Source organism: Vespula vulgaris, chromosome 3 (assembly GCF_905475345.1).
Source record: "Vespula vulgaris chromosome 3, iyVesVulg1.1, whole genome shotgun sequence".
NCBI lineage: Eukaryota > Metazoa > Arthropoda > Insecta > Hymenoptera > Vespidae > Vespula > Vespula vulgaris.
The window spans coordinates 3,122,501-3,143,356 of NC_066588.1; the positions used below are offsets into that span (position 1 = coordinate 3,122,501).

At 34.2% G+C, this 20,856-nt stretch overlaps 3 protein-coding genes across 14 annotated transcripts in view; 1 reads left to right on the forward strand and 2 right to left on the reverse strand.

The window, feature by feature from the left end:
* LOC127062296 (uncharacterized protein CG43867) overlaps nucleotides 1–11,586 on the forward strand; it is a 107,255-nt gene extending 95,669 nt beyond the window's left edge. The window contains exons 4-21 of one of the 4 annotated variants that reach the window (XM_050990228.1): nucleotides 1,761–1,928; nucleotides 2,056–2,241; nucleotides 2,343–2,545; nucleotides 3,042–3,276; nucleotides 3,414–3,588; nucleotides 3,699–3,935; nucleotides 4,043–4,334; nucleotides 4,418–4,691; nucleotides 4,788–5,177; nucleotides 5,279–5,497; nucleotides 7,490–7,782; nucleotides 7,926–8,259; nucleotides 8,346–8,585; nucleotides 8,655–8,791; nucleotides 8,898–9,027; nucleotides 9,118–9,327; nucleotides 9,442–9,577; nucleotides 9,656–11,586. In XM_050990228.1, the coding sequence (XP_050846185.1) occupies nucleotides 1,761–1,928; nucleotides 2,056–2,241; nucleotides 2,343–2,545; nucleotides 3,042–3,276; nucleotides 3,414–3,588; nucleotides 3,699–3,935; nucleotides 4,043–4,334; nucleotides 4,418–4,691; nucleotides 4,788–5,177; nucleotides 5,279–5,497; nucleotides 7,490–7,782; nucleotides 7,926–8,259; nucleotides 8,346–8,585; nucleotides 8,655–8,791; nucleotides 8,898–9,027; nucleotides 9,118–9,327; nucleotides 9,442–9,577; nucleotides 9,656–9,720 (3,924 nt within the window). In that variant the 3' untranslated portion in view covers nucleotides 9,721–11,586. The remainder of the gene's footprint in view (nucleotides 1–1,760; nucleotides 1,929–2,055; nucleotides 2,242–2,342; nucleotides 2,546–3,041; nucleotides 3,277–3,413; nucleotides 3,589–3,698; nucleotides 3,936–4,042; nucleotides 4,335–4,417; nucleotides 4,692–4,787; nucleotides 5,178–5,278; nucleotides 5,498–7,489; nucleotides 7,783–7,925; nucleotides 8,260–8,345; nucleotides 8,586–8,654; nucleotides 8,792–8,897; nucleotides 9,028–9,117; nucleotides 9,328–9,441; nucleotides 9,578–9,655) is intronic. The other 3 variants (XM_050990230.1, XM_050990229.1, XM_050990232.1) reach the window with 3 other exon arrangements.
* Nucleotides 11,587–11,598: 12 nt separating this feature from the next.
* On the reverse strand, nucleotides 11,599–13,720 carry LOC127062309 (N-alpha-acetyltransferase 20). 7 transcript variants are annotated; one of them, XM_050990279.1, is made up of 7 exons: nucleotides 13,305–13,720; nucleotides 12,994–13,119; nucleotides 12,860–12,914; nucleotides 12,290–12,380; nucleotides 12,040–12,169; nucleotides 11,821–11,957; nucleotides 11,599–11,739 (listed from the first exon to the last, which is right to left on the reverse strand). In XM_050990279.1, the coding sequence occupies exons 2-7, from the start codon at nucleotides 13,044–13,046 to the stop codon at nucleotides 11,654–11,656; spliced, it is 552 nt and encodes a 183-aa protein (XP_050846236.1). In that variant the 5' UTR covers nucleotides 13,047–13,119; nucleotides 13,305–13,720; the 3' UTR covers nucleotides 11,599–11,653. The 7 variants fall into 7 exon arrangements, with proteins under 7 accessions (XP_050846236.1, XP_050846235.1, XP_050846234.1 ...); XM_050990278.1 differs by having other exon boundaries at nucleotides 13,241–13,720; XM_050990277.1 differs by having other exon boundaries at nucleotides 13,337–13,719.
* Nucleotides 13,721–13,752: 32 nt separating this feature from the next.
* Nucleotides 13,753–20,662, reverse strand: LOC127062303 (putative inorganic phosphate cotransporter). Of its 3 annotated transcripts, none has more exons than XM_050990264.1 (7): nucleotides 20,503–20,662; nucleotides 19,245–19,378; nucleotides 18,551–18,851; nucleotides 18,027–18,271; nucleotides 16,195–16,344; nucleotides 15,736–16,110; nucleotides 13,753–14,045 (listed from the first exon to the last, which is right to left on the reverse strand). In XM_050990264.1, exons 1-7 carry the CDS (start codon nucleotides 20,558–20,560, stop codon nucleotides 14,037–14,039), a joined length of 1,272 nt encoding a protein of 423 aa, XP_050846221.1. In that variant the 5' UTR covers nucleotides 20,561–20,662; the 3' UTR covers nucleotides 13,753–14,036. The 3 variants fall into 3 exon arrangements, with proteins under 3 accessions (XP_050846221.1, XP_050846218.1, XP_050846220.1); XM_050990261.1 differs by lacking the exon at nucleotides 13,753–14,045 and adding an exon at nucleotides 14,767–15,564 and having other exon boundaries at nucleotides 20,503–20,659; XM_050990263.1 differs by lacking the exons at nucleotides 13,753–14,045; nucleotides 20,503–20,662 and adding exons at nucleotides 14,767–15,564; nucleotides 20,087–20,477.
* Nucleotides 20,663–20,856: the final 194 nt, after the last annotated feature.

Here is a 20,856-nt window from a genome sequence, read left to right on the forward strand (position 1 = left end):
GAAAGAGAGAGAGAGAAGAAATGACGACTGGCTCCCTGATTCTCTCTTTCTATCTCTGTCTCTGTTCTGTCTCTGTCTTTCTGTCTCTCTCTTTCTGTTTCTCTCTCCTTCTCTCTCAGGGTCATCGTCTCGTCACGGGATGGTGTGCTGCGCCGCGTGTATGCATACGGCTCCTACGGTATCACCATCGATTCTCCCATTGGCCAGGAGCCAACGTGACTCACCGCCTCTAGGAAACCCCCGCGGTTTATGTACTTCGAGTTCGTTCAGTTTGCTTCGATCTCGAAGGCAGCACGGTTGTATTCTCCTTCTTCTTCTTCTTTTTCTTCTTCATCATCATCATCATCATCATCATCATCATCTTCTCTTTCTCTTTCTTCATATTCTTTTTCTTCTTCTTCTTCTTCTTCTCCTTCTTCTTCTTTGTCTCTTCTATCTTTTTTATCTCCACCATAATTTTCCTTCCTTCGTCCGAAAGTGATTGGTGTATTCAGAAGGGAAAATAGAAAAGGAAGAAAAGGAAACAAAAAACAAGGAAAATACGAGATCAGAATCACATAGTGTTTCATACATTTTACAAGAAGGTTTTCTAATTGAAATCGGGAAGCTGTAGTAGGTCCAGGAACGTTCGGTTACCATGGCTTCTCACAATTTGGGTAAGGCTGGACCAACTTGGAGGATTCGTTTTAATTCCTTTTCGAACGATTAATCGAAGGTAAAGAGGACGGTAGGGTGTAAAATCGAAGAGAAAGAAAGAGAAAGAGAGAGAGAGAGGGGGGGAGAAAAAGAAAGAGAGGGAGAGGGAGAGAGAGAGAGAGAGAGAGAAAGGAGCAACGCGTGGGGTTGCCTATCTTTCCATCCCTCTCTCTCTCTCTCTCTCTCTCTCTCTCTCTCTCTCTCTCTCTCTCTCTCTCTCTCTCTCTCTCTCTCTTTCAAAAAGAAGGGGCTGCAAAACGTTCGTGGGAAACGACAGGACTTGGAACTCCCGTTCCTTTCCTTTTTATCATTAGTCCTCCCATTCGAGGGTACTCGAGAAACAAAGTGTGAACTTGAAAGGGTTCTAGAGATCGACTTGAGATATTACCTCTTTTTGTTGTTTAAATATATAAGAAAAAGTGTGTATCGATCCTACTTTCTTGGATAGTCGTTCGAGAACATCTTTCGAGATAAAGATGGATAGAGTATATATATAGAGAGAGAGAGAGAGAGAGAGAGAGTGAGAGAGATAGATAGATAGATAGATAGAGAGACAATGAGAAAGAGAGAGTAAGAGAGAGAGAGAGAGAGAGAGAGAAAGATCGATATGAGAACACATGCAGGAAGCGAGAGGAAAACATTCGGCCAGAGGATTTCACTGTTGGCGTATTGATTTTCTCGATATACTCCCCTTTTGCTAGTGGACGCGGCTCTGTCGCCGCTCTGCGTCGCTTTACGTCGAGCGTTAAGGCGATATCGATTTTTGACAGCTGCTACGAACCGAAAAGCACGTTTATAAAGGGGTGCACGAGGGTAGCACGCAAGACACCACTTGCACGCGGTGGCCCTTCGATGAGTACCGAGTATGCGTACACACGTTGGATCCTTTCCTATCTCTCTCTCTCTCTCTCTCTCTCTCTCTCTATTTCTTTCTCAATCTCTCAATCTAATCTGACCCGGGCCGATCCAATTCGATTTGATCGTTTAGACCGATCTAAATCGTAACGAGTATATTTTCGTGATAAGATCGAACGAGAAAGAAACATGATAGTTTTATTTCGAAGGTACGGATGATGGAGGAGCGGCTTGTGAAGGGTGAATACTGCCTGAGCACATCCGGCGTTGGTTCTCCGCCTCATTCGTTGCCGTCAACGTCCGGCACACAGAATGACAAGCTCGAGGACGTCCACTGTGCGTGCATCTCGAAATTAGAGACCCAGGTCGAGGAACAGGTGAGCATATCATATATCGTAGCTGATTCATATCGTAATATTACTTTATCGTTGATATTACTTCTACGAAAATCGATAAGACGCGCGCTATCTCCTGTACTCGATCCTTTTATTCGATCGTTCGCAGAGACAACTAAGACTGCAAGATGCGAGACAAGTAGAGGCGAAAGCCGCGAGAATAAAGGAATGGGTGACCAATAAGCTACGGGAACTCGAACAACAGAATCAACATTTGAGAGAACAGAATAATAAGTGCAATCAGCAACTCGAGTTATTGCGTAATCACATAACCAATATCGGCCTGAAACCACCTGTGAGTTAATAAAGAATATTACGTGTCTTTTGTTATATGATTACTTTGACAGGAATTTTATTCGATCAAAATCGATCGATCTTTCGAATTTTCGTTCGTAGGCACCTACGAGGGCATCGCTGTCTTTGGAAGTAGATCCAACGTTGCGTAGACGATCGGAAAGCCTCGAAGGGACGCCTCAGGCCGTACCGGAAAACGTTCAGAGTTCCGTAGCCGAGCCTCAGACCGGTAGCAAGCACAGAAGACATCTTTCCGCGTGCGGAACCATACAACGTGGAATACCAACCACTAACATGGACTCGAGGTAGAGCTCGCCGCATAAATTAGACACCGATACTATCTTTTCCCTTACTCTTTACCACTATCCTTATCCCTATCCGTTCGTAATAGATATATAACCACTTTGCTAATCTAATCATTTGAATTCGTCGTATAAAACGTATCCCGATTCTCCTTGGGAGGTCTCACGACGTAATAGCGGCGCCCGACTTTCCGAACCGTGGTACCCTGTAACGTCCTGGGACTTTCTGCGGGGATCTCTCGACTTGTCACTTTCGAAATCTCGCTTTTTTTTTCCTTTCCCCTCGATCGAAAATCAATTTTACCGATAACATCACCGCTAGCTCACGCACGTGCTTTTCTTTGATCGCACGTATTGACGATATAATCCGTTCTCTCTCTCTCTCTCTCTCTCTCTTCTTTTTCTCTTTTTTCTTTTTTTCATTTTTCTTTCTCTTTTCTTTTTTCGTTTTCGTTAAAAACGTTCTATTCTTGTTACTCGTTCCTTTTTTCTTCTGTAGCTTACTCTCCGAGGAACTGGCGGCAGCTGTGGAAAATCTGGTCATGTTACCAAATATACCAGGTGTTTCCGAGACAAGCAGAGACAGTGGAAGCTCCGAGGCTGTGCACGATTACGCGGAGATTTATACGCCAAGTAGAGAAGGAATGAATTGGGGACAGAACACTGGACAAGGTCCCAGACCACCTACACCTCCACTCCACAGATTTCCCAGTTGGGAAGCAAAGATATATCAGGTAAACTCTCCTACAAGACTCCTACACGTCTAACATATTTCTCAACATGGAAGACGGACATTCCAGAACTTTTTCTTTAAATAATCTTTCTCTCGTTCCATTTTCCATTGTACGCATTCCTGTGTCCTACCACGTAGGTGGCAGACGGTGGCCTTGGCATCGGTCCCCCAACGAACGAAGAATCGGCACCATCTACGATGACCAATACAACGAGCTCGTCGAAACATTCTCAAGCTACGGGACATAATTTAACGGCACACAATTCTCAAGGCTATTGCGATATATCGGTACCGGTATATGCCACAGTTAAAGGTAAATATACTCTGTTAAATTGCACCAATTGCAATAGTTTTTCATTGACAACGAGATTGCTAAGATCTTCCTTTTTCTTTCTCTCTTTCTTTTTTTTTTTTTTTTTATAGGCCGTGCCAGCCAAATCAGATCCATGCCGTTTGGTGATAGTTCCGATGATAGTTCGGACGGGGAAGAACATCCGAATCAAACGGAAACCAATACCAGAATTACCAACAGCTCGTCGGATAATACCGATTCCTCTCTCGGTAGTGGTAGTAGTCCATCGAAAAGCGTTAAAACGACGAGCAGTTTGAGCCCGGCTAAAAGAAGCTCTAGCGGATCTCCGAGCAAAAGCGTAAAACGTGGTGAGCTTCCAGATAATTTACCGTTCCATTTGTTTCCCTTAAATGTTGTGATTCGTTTAGAAGAGGTATCGAACCTCCCGGCAACTTCGACAATTTCCTTGTTGTAGACACCTCTCTTGAGTCAGGCTTGTCCGAAGATTATGCCATACCTCCTGACGCACTTAGCTCTACGTCACTGGAATCAAGCATGCCCAGTCTCTTGATGCGAGTTTCTGGAGAAAGTCCAAAGAAACAAGAATCTTTGGAAAAGACAGGACACTTGGCGAAACTCGGTGGAAAGTTGAAAACTTGGCGTAAGAGATGGTTCGTTTTAAAGAACGGAGTGCTTACTTATTGGAAGAGTCAAAACGACGTGAATAGAAAACCTCAGGGCCAAATTGTATTGGACGAAGTGTGCAGGTAAGAATGCTGACACGATTTTGATTCACGTTACTTTTGTTGCTTCGTCCATTTCATTTCACGGATTTTATTCGTCCGAACAGGATAAACAGGGCGGAAGGTGCTGCTACGTTCGAGATAGCTACCGGTAAAAAGACCTACTATCTTACTGCAGATTGCATTGCGACGATGGAAGACTGGATAAGAGTTCTACAGAATGTACAAAGGCGGAACGCGACCAAATTACTTCTGAGTAAGGAAGATAATAAGCCCACGATACAGGGCTGGTTGACGAAAGTCAAAAATGGCCATGCTAAGAAGTGCTGGTGCGTTCTAATTGGAAAAATGTTCCTGTATTTTAAGTGCCCTAACGACACGGTAAGTTTTATACTCGATAAAGGTGATAAAATTCAATTATCGATATTAATTGTATTTTTTAATCGTAATTTCTTCTTTTTTTTACACCCTCGTTAGAATCCTATCGGTCAGATAAATATGAGAGACGCCAGAGTAGAGGAAGTGGAACACGTGTCGGACAGCGATAGCGAAGAAAGAGACGCCGAGTGTCCTCACGAGAGAACGATTGGAATTTTTCCAACTCATCAAGGTCCTACTTATCTCTTAATGCCTCACAAACAGGATAAAGACAATTGGCTTTATCACTTGACGGTGGTCTCTGGTGGTGGACCAAGCGCGGGAACTCAGTACGAACAGTTGGTGCAGAGGTTAATGGAGACCGACGGTGATTCTAGCTGTGTACTTTGGAGACATCCTCTTTTGCTTCACACGAAGGAAAACATTACCAGCCCGTTAACTAGTCTGACATCCGAAGCCTTGCAAACAGAAGCTATTAAACTTTTCAAGGTTGGTGCTAGCAATATCTGTATAGATAGATAAATAGATAGATGTACATTGTACATTGTACATTTTTTCATACGCAAAACTAACGTCACACCGTTGTACAGGCTTGTCAGCTGTTTATGTCGGTGGCGGTAGAACAGGCAGGCATTGATTACCACGTGGTTCTGGCACAAAATGCGTTACAGCAATGCCTAGATCAGCCTGAACTTCAATCGGAATTTATATGCGCATTGGTAAAGCAGACAAGTCGTCACACACAACACCGTTTGGGCGTACAGGTAAAAAAGGCCGCCAGACTTGTGTCGCTGGGTACTGCGCGCGTTGTAAGTCCTGCTTATTGTTTAACAAACACTCTTTGCCCTGTACCATTTTTTGACATAGATTGGGATCGTGCAACTTGTCAAATATATACATACATATATATATACATGCATACATACATACATACATACATACATACACATATATATATATACACACATATATATATACACGTTTACTTGGTTCGTATGAGTAGCTTCTATATTGTAAAAGAAACGAAAAAAAAATATGCATCGTGAAACGTTCAAAAATTTAATGTGCTTTTAATGTGAAAAGGGATAGAAAAAAAGAAAAATGGTACATTGGGTACGCTTAGTCAAGTATTATACGTAATCGTTCAATTTATACAAGCGAGATATAAACTTAGTCTGGCATTATCTTATTTTATTTTCTATCTTTTTAGAAAGACTAACTTATCGATTAACATAGCCATGCTGCGTATTTTCTCCTCGCCATAATACTTGACGAAGTTTAACAAAAGAAGAAGAAAAAAAAAAGAAAAGTTTTAGTTTTAACATTCATTCATATTTCATTTTCATTTGCCGCTTTGAGTGTGCTGCTCCTAGGCTCTTATATATCTAAACCGCATGCGTTTGTTTTTTCTTCTGGATATTATTATTACGTTATAAGTTTTTTGGTTTTTTTTTGTTTGTTATCATTTTTTTTTCTTTTTTTTTTGTTTTTTTTTATATACAAATTGTACTTTTTAATATTTATACATCATACCCGATCACCTCACCCACCCTGACGCCCTTCATGTGAGCCGAACATATTTCGACAATTAATCGTGCAAACGCCATTTTTATCATCTCAATCGTTTTCATCGAACCACTCTCCTGTTTTTTTCTCCGTCTCGTAAAAAAAAAAAAGAAAACAAGAAACAGAAAAAAGAAAAGAAAAAGCGTTTCGCATCGTATATCCTAACAACAGTTGTCAAAATACGTTCTGCGGCACACACACTTGCAGAATGGTATGTTGGTGTACATAAGAACCACACACAGAAAAACATCTTTTTTAGATTGTTGTTTTGTTTTTTTTTCTCTCTCTATCTCTATCTCAAATATTTTTTTTTCTGCAATAGCTCATTAAGATATATTCTCTGTTTTGAATGCTGCTTAGAGAATTAGATCTTTATCGCCCGTATAAACAAACAAGCAAACAAAACAAAACAAAACAAAACAAACGAAAATTTTTTTACAATAAAACTAAGGCTAGATCTTCCACGAGGAGCTATCATCGTAGAAATGCAAGATATGATAAAATTATCGAATCCGCATCGTCGTCGAGTAATATATATATATATATACATACATATTATATATATATATATATACACACACACATCATATGTGTTTATAATACAGCTTGATAAAATGAAAATAAAAATCATGTTCATTTGTTACGTTCTAAATGAGTTCAAGGGTAATGCTTTCTCCTCTCAAGCTGTAAAAAGAAAACGAGAAGGAAAAAAAGAAAAAAAAAAGCAAAAGAAAAAGAAAAAAAAACAAGAAATTAGACTCACATGGCCTCAAGCGCTTTTATCTCATCCACATTTATTAATTCATCGATCTGACGGTCCATGCGTTTTATTGTGATTAACATATAGAGTTACGTTTGGATATAGTTCAATTCCCATCACTTATATATAATATACTAACTAATTGACAATAAGAAAGACGAAAAAAAAAAGAAATGATTCTACGTTGCACAGAATACAATCATGAGACTTAATGAATTGTTGCTTCTTATTTGAACGATATATATATATATATATATATATACACATACATATACATATATATATATCGTATCAAGTTTCCATAGTATTTAAAATTGTTCATAAAGTTTTGAAAAATCGTGCTGGAAAATGAAAGCTTCTTAAAAAGATATATGTCGAGAAAACTAATGATTAACGTCTGATCGAGAAGACGTAGACGATAGAATAGGTATGGTTCAGTACAGGAATGTAGTAGTATGCCAGCATACCATTGCAGCAGCTCCTCCTCTGCGCCACGCAATCGCTCTTCACCTGCGATACGCAAAGTCCCGCGGCAAATGGCAGCGGTGAAAATGCGGACGCACAATCGACGGCCTCGTCTTCTCACAGTCCTCCGCTCACGCAGGGCCATTCGACATCTACTATCTTGGATTGCAAAACTAATCCTGCCCAGTACGTTCTTATCCAAGGATGGCAGCTCCTTGCTCTGGCAGTTTCTTTATTTTTACCAAGGAACAATCGTCTCTTGTGGTACTTGAAGTTACATTTACAAAGGAATGCTGATAGCAAGTAAATATGAACTTTTTCTCTTTCTCTCTCTCTCTCTCTCTCTCTCTCTCTTTTTCTTTCTCTCTTCAATAATTTTCTATTGCATTTGATAACGATGCTTGAAACGATTTATTCATTTATTAATTCTTTTCCTTTTTCTTTAGAACGGAATGTGGCAAATACGCAGCCTATTGCGAAAGAGCTTTAGAAAGAACTTTACAGAACGGTGGTAGGGAAGTAAAACCATCGCGTATGGAAGTACTTTCAATATTGATGAAGAATCCGTATCATCATTCCTTGCCGCATGCTATTCCTGTACACTTTTTAAATGGCACTTATCAAGTGGTCAGCTTCGATGGCAGTACCACGATAGAGGAATTTATAAATACATTGAACCAAGAAATTGGTTGTCGGGATGTACATCAATCTGGTTTTACATTGTTCAGCGACGATCCTATAGAAAAAGATCTTGAACATTTTATCGATCTTCAAGCAAAGGTATAGAATATATGTTGGGCTAGGTATATATAATATTTGATATGATATAAAGTGAATTTAAATCCTTGTCTATCTCGTCTTTTCAGCTTTGTGATATTATTTCGAAATGGGAGACAGCTCTACGAGAAAAAAGATCGGGTAAATTCGAAAATACCAGAGTCATACAATTGACGTACAAATCACGATGTTATTGGCGACAGGCAGCTAAAATGGAAACCGATAGGGAAAGATTATTATTGTGTTATCAAGTGAATCAGCAAGTAGTACAAGGGAAATTCCCATTGAACCGTGATCTTGCTTTTGAACTTGCGTCGTTGATGGCACAGGTCTGTTTAAGAAAAAGTTCGTCTTTATAATCAGGAGACAATTGATTTTTATATTTTGTTATATTCCAGATCGATTTTGGAGAATACAATAATGATAAAGCACGTGGAAGTGGTCCTGGAAGCAATCCACATCATCTCGTACTTCAAGCATTGGATAAATTTTTTCCGATACGCTATCGGACTAACATCACTGGTGATCAGTTGAGGTACATATACGTATATGTGTGTGTATATAAACACACATACATATGCACGGTTATTTTTAAAATATTCTAAAGTTTCACTGATGTTTTATCCTCCATTGTCATGCAGAGAATTGCAGGAGAAACTTCAAGAAAAATGGATCGCTTTAAGAGGACGCAGTGTATTGGATTGTGTTCGTATATATTTAACATGTACCAGAAAGTGGCCTTTTTTCGGAGCTACACTTTATCAAGCAAAAGTAAATATCATCGTTGATAGGGAAAAAAAAAAAAAAGAAAAAGATATATGTATGTTATGTATGACGTCATCGAAAACAAATATTTTCCAGCTAAAACAAACAGATCCAGTAACCGTATGGATAGCAGTTAACGAAGATAGTGTAACGTTACTCGAGCTACAAACAATGGCAATAATGTGCCGTTATAATTACGCAAATATAGTCACTTTCGGAGGCTGTTTAGACGATTTTATGCTCGTTGCTTGCCCAGACGAAGGTGCCGCCGAACAAAAACTTCTTTTCGCTCTTTCCAAACCGAAGGTACGGATTTTTACTAATATTCGTACAGATAAAAGATATGATATTAATAATAACAATAATTTGTATTTCTTTGTGCGTCTGTGCGCGTATTGTATGTATGTATGTGCATTACAGATATTAGAGATAACGTTGCTAATAGCTGATTACATGAATGCACTTGGACACGCTTTACCTGGTACTCCACAAATGAATACTTTGACACGCAATGGTTCACACAGATCTATAAAATCGACTCTTAGACCCGCTACTGGTTCGTAAATAACTACTCATCTTATTTTAATAAAACGACACGTTAAATATTGCTTATTACTTAATACGTTTATTCTAGGTTCAAGTTGTCTTCCAACACAACCGGATATTTTGAAATCAACTCCAGATCACCAAAGACCTTAGAAAGACTGGTTGGCTTATTTTTGAGAATGGTGTGAAAGAATGTGTTTATCGACTTATTGAAAGTTTGACATTGTCAAGGCACTAACTTTATATACGAAGGTATTACCTGTATTATAAGAAAAAAAAAAGAAAAGAAAAGAAAAACGAACAAACAAAAAAAACAAACTATTTGTGCAAATGGTATATCGGATAGCACAGAGCGAAAGCAGTGAGTGCAGCAGTTATTTTGGTTGTGTTTTGTGTACATTAGAATGGAAGCTTGTAGATGACTTTTATGTAAATATTTAACGGCGCATATAGCACAGAGACCATGTACCATGTATATGGTGCAACAGAATGACTGAAATTACTCGAATCGATTTGTAACACTGCCTAATTAGTATGTCTAATTACATCGAATAGTTTCATTTTAAAGCTGAGCATCGTGCGGAAACGTTTTGCTACCCTATTTATATACCAAATACGAATCTCTAGTATAAAATACTAAATTTATGTGATGTGTCACGTACTATGTACATATATATTAATCAGAATTATTGAATGTGTTTAGAAATTTAGTGAACAAAAAAAAAAAGCAGAAAAGAAAAAGAAATACACAGAAATACATAAAAATATAATATGCGATACCCTTCTCTCTGATATGAGAGCATGTCGAAAAAAAAAGAAAAAAAAAAGAAAATATACTTCTTGCCAAACAAAGTGCAGTAATACAACAGCTTTTGTACAACTCGTATGTGAAATCAAGTTAAAAATGGTGCGAATTGAACTGAATTCCTATTGTCAGAGCAAAGATGTTTTTGAGATGCTATTGATTTGGAGGAATTTTGACAATTTTTCTTCCGCGTATCGTATTATTTCTTAAATGATTATGAATACTGAATGGCGAGGATAAAGAATATAAAATGAAGCTATAATTTTGTCGACGCTAACCACGGACCTCGAAAAAGATTTTTTCTACAAAAAGTAATGTGACAAATTTCTTATATATTATTACATAATTCTGATAATAGCTAGTCTCATAGTTTATATTTATTTAATATGTAAACGAATATTTCTTTGTTTATATAAAGACACGACCAAATAGATGTAAAGGGGAACATATTTTATTTAACATTTAGCATCGTTCCTGCATAATACACGTGTGCAAAAACATTTGATTTTAATTTCATTCTTTTATAGAAGTTTTGTACCCGCTTGACGTGTCCTACGTAACTAGTTAATGTCTTCCTTCTCTTTAGTAACACAAGCGAATATATAAAGTTAAAGTAGGGCTTTCGTGCAATACGTACAAAACTTCTATAATTTGATATATTATTTGAGATAGGCTGAATATGATCGTGCCTCCCTGAACAGAATAGACGAATGAATCTATTGCACAGCTTCGTTTGGCGCATTAAAGATTTATATAAATTATTCGAGATCCTCAGAATACTGGAAACAGTACAAAGATATGCAAGAACGACACTTTGTCCTTAATTTTTATAATACGCAAACTAAATAATATTGTGTAGGTGCTTAGCACCTTTGTATCATGATGCAGTGAAATCATTCATTCTGTAAATATCATATATTAGGCTTAAGTTTTTAAATGTAGTAGAATCGATACAGAGACAGCCGGTAAATAACAATTGTCATGGAAAAAATGCCTCTGTACGTCAGGAGGCTGTCTATAGTATTCTACTAAGCCTACCGTCATACATTTCTATTTATTATTTATTCGCATCAAGTGGCGCATAAAGGCATGAGCGGTGACAAGCAGGAAACATTGTACTATTGTACAGAAAAGCAAATAAACTGCTTGAATCTGCGGACAAGAGAAACCTGTACCTTTACCTTTAATTTAATAGAAATCATCTTTAAAATGAAGATTAATTAATATAATGCATATATTCCTTTATTCCTCTCTTTCTTAATACATTTATATACCTTAAAATTAATCGACTTCCTCGGGTCTTACAGGATGCGTTAGTGGTATTATCGATTTTTTATTTACATCTCTTGAAAGTGCTTTTCTCATATCTTTAAAATATATACAAAAAAAAAAGATAGAATAGTTAACGTATTAAAAATTGACTTTTACTTTGCCAATTAAATACTTACCATAAGCATTTTCATCTGGATCTCCATTATAATATTCTAATACTACTCTGTAAACAATATAACCCAATTGCTGATACATTTTAATAGCTACTTTGTTACTAACCCTGACAAACAAATCCACAAAGTATGCCTGTTTCCTATAACCAAAACGCATAAGCAATTAATTAGCTACTTATCGCTTCGCGTTTATTTCTCTTTCTCTATTATCTAAAAGCTTACTTTTCCGATAATTCCTCTAATAATTTTATCAACATCGCTGCAAGACCGAGTCTTCTATGATCAGGTGAAACGGTAAGAGCTGTTACATGACCATGCCAATTTTCTGCAAGACCTTCCGCCTTTCCCATAACTGCAACATTGTATTAGAAAGAATATCATAATTTTATTGAAATCAGTATCATTTTTGTACAGTTGTCTGTTGGGTATAATATATAAATGTTATTTCATACAATAATATCTTTGTACTTACTATATCCCATAATTTCACCGCTTGGTGATTCAGCTACTTGGAAATATTCTGGCCAATGTGCCAGGTATTGCATATAAAAGGATAACCCATACTATAAAAATAAAATTAAAGAAAAATATATATATTTGTGTATAAATAAAACATTTCTCTCATAATATTCTCATACCCTTGACAATTTGATAGCTACTTCACAAGATATTACTGTGATACTATAACTGAAAACCAACTACTATAACCATAATGAATTGTTAGAAGACAATAAATATCTTGTAAATACATACAAAGTAAACTTGATCGACTTTTTATATTATCGGTGTTACATATATATTCAGGCTGCATTTACTATTTTCTTACAACTTTGTTACAACAAAATATTTACAAACAAACTTCATAGAATATTTTTTTCTTATTTTCACTTGTAAATTACGTTTATATAATTTTGCTAGAGAAATAGGAAACAATCTGTACAATCCTGAGGTAATATATATATATATATATATATATATATATATATATATAATATTGAGAATTGATTTTCATGAATATTTGAAATATTTGAAAAAAGGATACAGTTTCCGTGAGTGGATCTAGATTTCTGGAAAATAAAAGAACTATAGCATAAATCCTACGTGATATGTCAGAATGAAAGAAAATGTGAGGTTAGAACGTGATATTGTTTGGAATATCTCATATAGCTTACATACACGTTGTTAAATTTGAATAAATCAGTACATGTGAAAGGTCTGAGCGTTGTCATCTTTTCTATTGAAGAAAATTAGATCTTTTCACGATTTTAAAAACACGTTTTATCACATACACAAGTAGCTTATCTGCAAAGATAAAGAAATTTCATTAGAAAGAAAAAATAATAGAATTTCATTAGGACGTTATTACTATCGCAAAAATTGATTATATCGATTTGTTTATTTAATTCTTTGAAAAATATTTTACTTTGTGCCAATCGGCTCGAAACAATCAAAAACAAACAACGATAAAATCATTCAGAATGGTTAACCTGATATGATGAAAGAAACATTTATGACTCACTTTTATATACGAATTTTATTTTATTTCTTAATAAATTATTGACATAGAACGAATCAAGAATAGCGTGTCTTACGTTGTCTACTTAATTCAATATATATCATTAAAAATTTTCACCACCTGAAACGTATGCGACTTCAGCGACAGGTGTGGACAAAATATGAACTACAAGTGCGAGCGGGAACTGGCGCCGCCATGAGTTATCGTATCAGTTTATAAGCTTGTTAGGTTATATCCTACTCGCAAGTAGCATAACGATTAAATTAATGTGAATTAAAATAGAAAGTGTTAATAGGATCAACTCAATTTTTCATTCTTTTAATAGAAAGAAGAAATTTTGGAATAAACAGCCATTCGCCCGATAGTACTTGTATCATACTACATTTTAATGTATTACAAGTATTACCGACCCAGGTCCTACCGCGTGGAGGTTGCTGCATCTGAGGACCCACGGATTAACGGTGACTCTACTTTTTATACTACTACTATTATTAAAAAACCAAAGTAACGGGGTAATCGTCACTTTATGAGAATTCAAGTCTCAAACGCTAAAATTGCAGTTCCAAGGGTATATTCGGTATACCTAGAATTTCTATATTCATCCGTCGGTGTACAAAGCAAGAGTGATCCAGTAACTGTCAAAGTTAATCAAATATTTGATTTTATTTTCGTCATATTTAGTCAAAGATCGTCGGTTCAAAATTTAATCGATCTAAATATTAAACAAAAATTATTTTATATTCAACACGTGTTTCATGTTTTATAATATTAAAAAAAAATGTATTTCTTAAATATTAGTTTTTTGAATTTCACCTATTATTTAAATAAATATAAAATTATTGAAAATATTAATTTTTAATTTTTCGCGTTTAAGGAGAGAGAGAGAAAGAGAGAGAGAGAGAGAGAGAGAGAGAGAGAGAGAGAGAGAGAGAGCTTCAATATTTACTCATCGAAATGTAAGAGAAAATTGCTTTGATATACGTCGAAGTCAATCGAAATTTCGTTTTTATTAACTTTACAGAATAGTAACGACTCCGAGGTTAAAAATTATGCGTATGGAGATATTAAATCGAAATTGATTCATATTTTTTCCTTGTTATATAATGTTCGGGTTTATGTAAAATTCGGATTATGTAATGTATGAACAAATCTATTATCGTATAAATTTTTGTTTATACTTGGCGTGCATTTACGTCATTTAAATAATTATTAAATTGTCAAAAAATAAATTACTGTAGTTCAGTCGTATGGAAAGAGTAAATTTCGATATTTAATCGTCGGATTGCAGAAGAAAACTGAATCAATAAATATTAAAATCAATCAAACGTTCGTTTTTGTTGATATTAAATATAATCAACGACTCGAAGTTCAATATTTAACTTTATAATAATATTAAATTGAAATTGTTTTATATTTAACATATGTTACGAGCATTCAAAAATTTTAATCTCTTTATTATTCCTATTTATAAAACATTTTTAATATAGGAAGATTAAATGTACATTATTTCACAAGCCCGTTAAGACAAAAAGGTTAACCCCTTCTTATATGCAATATTGTCGACAGGAGATATATGATAGCAGTGCTATTATCGACAGAAATGAATTAAAAATTTGGACTATGTATCGTCGATAAGTTAGGAAATCAATTCGTTATTTCAGTAACTATTATCTATGAGTGTTAAATGTCTCGACACGTAAGAAGACAAAATAAGAACCAACATAATCAATAATAAAAGTATTCGTTCAACAACTTATCGCATTAACAATATAATACATATATATATACATAATATATAATATATATATTTTTTCATTTATCTACATAACTATGATACAATAAATAATGATCGAACTTTGGTACACGATATAAATACAACATAAAAATAACAAGACAAATGGTACATCAAAAATTAACATGAAAAGAAGAATTATGCGAATGAATAATGAGCATTGATGCAGTCTGTGTTGAATGCATATGAATGCTACATGCATCGGCAATTATTATATAGAATGCTAATTCGCATAAAAAGATATAATTACAACCATTATTCTTGTCAGAATCAATATTGCACACTAAATCGGTTTGAGTAACACATTATTCTCTTTACCGCTTTTAAGATCGTTCCACCATTGTATTTCGGCTTTACCCCAAATGAGAAATATCAAATTACTCACGAAATAAACGCTAGCCGAAATATAAAATATTATTGACCATAGAGATGTACTACTCTGTAATAAAAAAAAAATATATATATATATGTATATACACATATATACATTGTTTATAAGATAACAAACTCTTTTACATATCTTTGTGTAATAATAGAAAGATAAATAATATGCAAGATATAAAATACAGGAAAGATTTCTATTATCATATATGATAAAAATTATACTTACCAAGTCGTAAACGATTTCCCCACAGATTATAGGTGCAATTATCGCGATGACAGAGGCCAAACAATTAGTGATAGACATCATAGTACCGGCATGATTCGGACTAAGATCGATATGATTTATTTGATATCCACAAAGCGATCCAGCGTTAAGTCCAACCGCTATAACAAGAATTACAATAGTCCACAGTGGATTATTGATCGGAACAAAACCTAAAACAACCAGAGCTGCGGCAGGGCCCCAATAAGCGATAGTGTTAGATAACTTCCTCGTCACCGACCTAGAAACATTTTTTTTAAGAGCGTAATCCGAAAGCCAGCTTACAGGGAAACTTAACATCCACATCACCAAATAGGGCAATGCTGAGATACTTCCATTCTGTAAATTATTATGATTAATAAGAATGATATATTAATATGAGAAAAGTATTTTAATGATATATTCGAACGATCAATTAATTACCTTTTCGATATCAAAACCCAAAACTGAGTTCAAATAAGTTGGCATTTCCGTGAGAAGAGTCCAATATCCCCAACTTTGACCGCAATGAGCAATTATCAATGCCCACATTGGTGTCGATGTAAAAATCTGTTTCCATGGTGTTCGTAATTTCTGAAACAGTACAATAAGTTCGAGCTTTAATAAAAAAAATAACAAGAAATAAATATTACATTAATGTGATTTCCAATGACAAAAAATTTCTTCGAAAATTCATAATCGTTGAAAAAATAAAAAAAAACAAAAAATAAAAGAAACCTCTTTTTTGATTATATAACGTATCACGTATCGTATCACGCGAAAAATGGAGTTGACGCATTCATAATTACAATGGTATGCTCTTTACCGTGTGCAATTACAATTTCAGTTTTTACAATCTTTTCTTTTAACGAGTAAAGTAAAGGACAAATTCAAATAGTAATAACTACATAAACGCGTATAATATATATATGTATATATATATATATATATTACACACACACACACGCGTGAGACAATCTCTCATTCCTATTAAATTATCTGTTAAATCAACTGCAAAAGTAATCCTCGCATAATGATATACGCGAGATCGATACGTCCGTTCGCTTTATGTATATAATAATAAATAAATAAATATGTATATATATGCATAGCTATCTAATCGCTTTGTGAAACTAGTTAAGAAGTAAGATGCGATTTCCTTACGTAATAAATCATAATACACTGCTAGTTGATAAAACATACTCTACCGCAATACTATGAGAATGACAATAATGATTAAAAAAAAGAAAGAAAAAATAAAGAAAAGAAAAAAAAACTTTGATCGGAATTCTATCCTCGTTTCCAAAGTTCCCAATGGGAAAAAAATATAATAAAATCGACAAATTTCCAATGACGCATTATCATCTCCTCGAGTGTTCTTCTACTTGGGTTCTTACTAATAACACGTTAGTTATAACATTTCACATTTTCTGTTGGCCTTGAGCCGACGCGCAAAACATACCGAACATACGGGAAATTTAATTAAAAAAGACAAAGTATTGCATTATCGTTAAAAGTACATTAGTATTGTAAGAAAGAAGCTAAAAATAACGAATAGGATCGAACAAAATATAATTTCAAACGGCTGGATACACGAAGTAAATTATGATTCGCTTTGTTGAGAAGAAAAAAGAAAGAAAGAAAAAAAGAAAAATAAAGAATGAAAAAAAAGAAAAGAGAAGAAAAAAATGGTTAATCTCAATGAGATAATAACCGGTACGTTGTGGAATTTTGAATGATAACAATTATCAGGAGAATAAATCTAGCGTGTAAAAAAATCGATCAAATACCGTTTTGTTAAATCGTTCGATCGCGATCAAATTATAATTATTCCAGAAGAAGGCTCTTGAAGAATCGTCGCGCACATTGCTCATTTTTTAATACTCTATATGGATCATTTTTCTTATCGTGTGATTGCATAACCAAACCAAATCGAAATATTTCCATTTAGAATATGAATAGTCCCCGAGTCTGTCGATCTCTGTAAAAAGAAATTATCTTTGTACTCTGATCATTGGAAATAGAACAGCTAATATTCACTAAATTAAAGTATGTAAGTAAAATTTACAATCAGTTTGCGGAATCTTAATTTTTATTTGCGATATAAAACCCATTTATTATCGCACTGTTTTACGTTTAATAAATGTGTCCTGTAAAATCCAATGCTTAATATTTTATCGTTCCTCGATAAGGCCAGTTTTTATTCATTACTTTCGTACCATTAGCGTTATTTACGAACTGTTAAAAACTGTTGTTTTATATTATAATTTATTCACCTCTTCGTTATCAGGATGAGAAGTTTCAAGGTTGCTCGCAATATACATCTTTTCTTCAAAGGAAATAGTTGAGTGAGTAGTCGGTGTATCAGAACCGAGGAAGAGAAATATTATACTCCAGCAGATAGAAAAAGCACCAGAAATATAAAAAATGCTAGGCCATCCTATTGATGATCCTGCGAGCAGACCACTAAGTGGAAGAGCGATAACGGTACCAAACTGTGCTCCTGCGTATGTGAAGGTACCTTAAAAAAAAAGAAAGAAAAACGATATAGTTGCATAAAGAAATAGAAAAGAGAGAGAGAGAGAGAGAGAGAGAGAGAGAGAAAGAGAGAGGAAGAGAGATAGAGATAGAGAAAGAATGAAACTAATAATAGAACAATAGGTAGAGAGGAATAAGGAACATGTATTGTCTGTCCTTCACGATCTTTTTCTTTTTCTTTTTTTATCTTTTTTGTTGATTTTTTCGCGTCTTTTTTTCAGTACTTTCGTTCGTTCTATTTCACGTATCAAACGGTTCTCACCAAGTCTTGCCCTCTCTGAGGGCGGCACCCATTTGGAGAGAAGGGTGTGTATGGAAGGTAAGAGGCAACCTTGACAGAGACCCATGCCTACCCTGCAAACGTATACAGCTATGATGCCGCCATAATGAGCAGCAACCTGCATCAGTAAACTAAATAAACCGCAAATGAACATCCCCAAACAGAGAAGCTTTTGAGTACTCCAAATGGTAATGATATAGCCCGATGGCATCTGCATTATCGTATAACCCCAGAAAAACGAGCTAAGGATCGATGACCTTTGCGACGAAGTCCATCCATAATCCTAATAAATAATAAAGAAGGTCAATCAAATTATTTAGATGTCGCATAATTGTTAAGGAATTATTATTATTTAAGAATTACAAATATTTATCATATATATTACGTAAATATATATAATCTAATTATTTCACATTTAGTAATAATATTACACATTTTTAATAATATATTTTTATTTATATTAAATATGATAAAAAGATATATTTAATAATAATAATATATATATTAATTTATAAAATCTTTTAAATAATTTATTTTATACTTCGATAATTACATATTAATAGAATTTGTTTGAAGAAAGTAACACTTCCGTTTAATCTTGTCGAATATGTTAATATTACAGTTTATAGCTGGTTTTTGATATTAACGTTATAAACATTGTATAAAAGAGACTTACTTCGATCTCTGGATTTGCCGTAGTAGAGTTTGACATTGCCACAACAGCCACTGACATTCCCACTCTAAGAAAATATCCAATGACCATGGCGAAGAAAAGTAGAAGGACTTGCAAATGTCTGATCCCCAGTTTACCTGAAACATACATATACGCATATGTAGAGTATATATGTATGTATGATATATATATATATGTGTGTGTGTAGAACACAAACACATATATGTTCAATAAATGAAAGTAATGTTCATCTTGATCTTGTTTTCGATCAATTAAAAAATGAAAAAGATTTATTATGTCATGATCATTTTAACATTTAAATTGTAGACGCATATCATGTTTTTTTCTAATTGTTGACATTTGATATATTTACGCATTTATTCATAATATAATTTAATTTTACATACGTATATATTTAATACCATCTTGAGATTAAGATAAGAATTTATCAAAAAGATAAACGAATAAGGTAAATATAATATTTTTTTTTAAGTATTCAAAAAATATTTCAATATAACTTATCTACAATTAAATACTGTTATGATTGAAATAAGATAAAAAAGAGAGAGGAAATTTGATATACGCATCTAGAAATAAGAACGCAATAGGGCACTTGTAAAAGTTAAAAATCTTCTTGTTGTTATCTTGCCTTTCAATTAAAATATTATCTCAATCTCCAAAAAATTATTTGTTAAGATATTGTTATGCGACTTAATCGATATTTTCGATAACGAGCACAATTACTTTTTTAATGAATTAAAAATATTTCTTGACTCCAAACAGAAAACATCTATTTAAATGAAATAGATCCTATGCGAAATTATATATTAGAGTAATATACAAACCCATTGTGTAAAAACTTCTTCAACAAGTCAAAAAACGGTGTAGAAAAGTAAAATAATATAAAATAATTTGCAAAAGAATTATTGAGATGATAATATAATATAAAAAATAATTTTTTTTGTAAAATAATTTATAAAAAGCGATGTATCATAGCGTAACTATAAAATGTTAAGTTTACTAATTCGCTGACGATACGCTTCAAAACGTTTTCTCAATGAATCACAATACTCGTTCCAATAGAATAACTAACTACCTGCGGAATTTGAATTTCACACTTAACGAAACGTACCGGTGGGAGGATGGTTCTAATAAATCATTTTCGATACACATGTGATTAGACAATCTACCATTGTAGACAATTATAAATAATAATGGTGATGATGATAACACTGACAATGACAACGATGAATAAATCTACCTGGCGACACCTTCTTCGTTGCATCGTCGCTACTACCTTCCTCTTTGCTAGCTGTCATTTTCGCTTCTGCGAGAATACACCGTAGTAAAAATGTTAATCGTTCAAACAGACATATATACTTATATCGAGTTCCCCACCGATTTACAAGACACCACGCCCCTCCTCTATTTTTCCTTTAATTCTCTCTTCTAGATTAACCGTAACGATTTCTATATACAAACTTGTAGAATGCGAATAAAGGCGAGTGAACGACGACTTATTTATATATTTACATGTTCTCAGATACACATATATATATATATATTGAACAGAAAAATGATATGGAAAAATATCAATAAAAAAATAATTCTACGA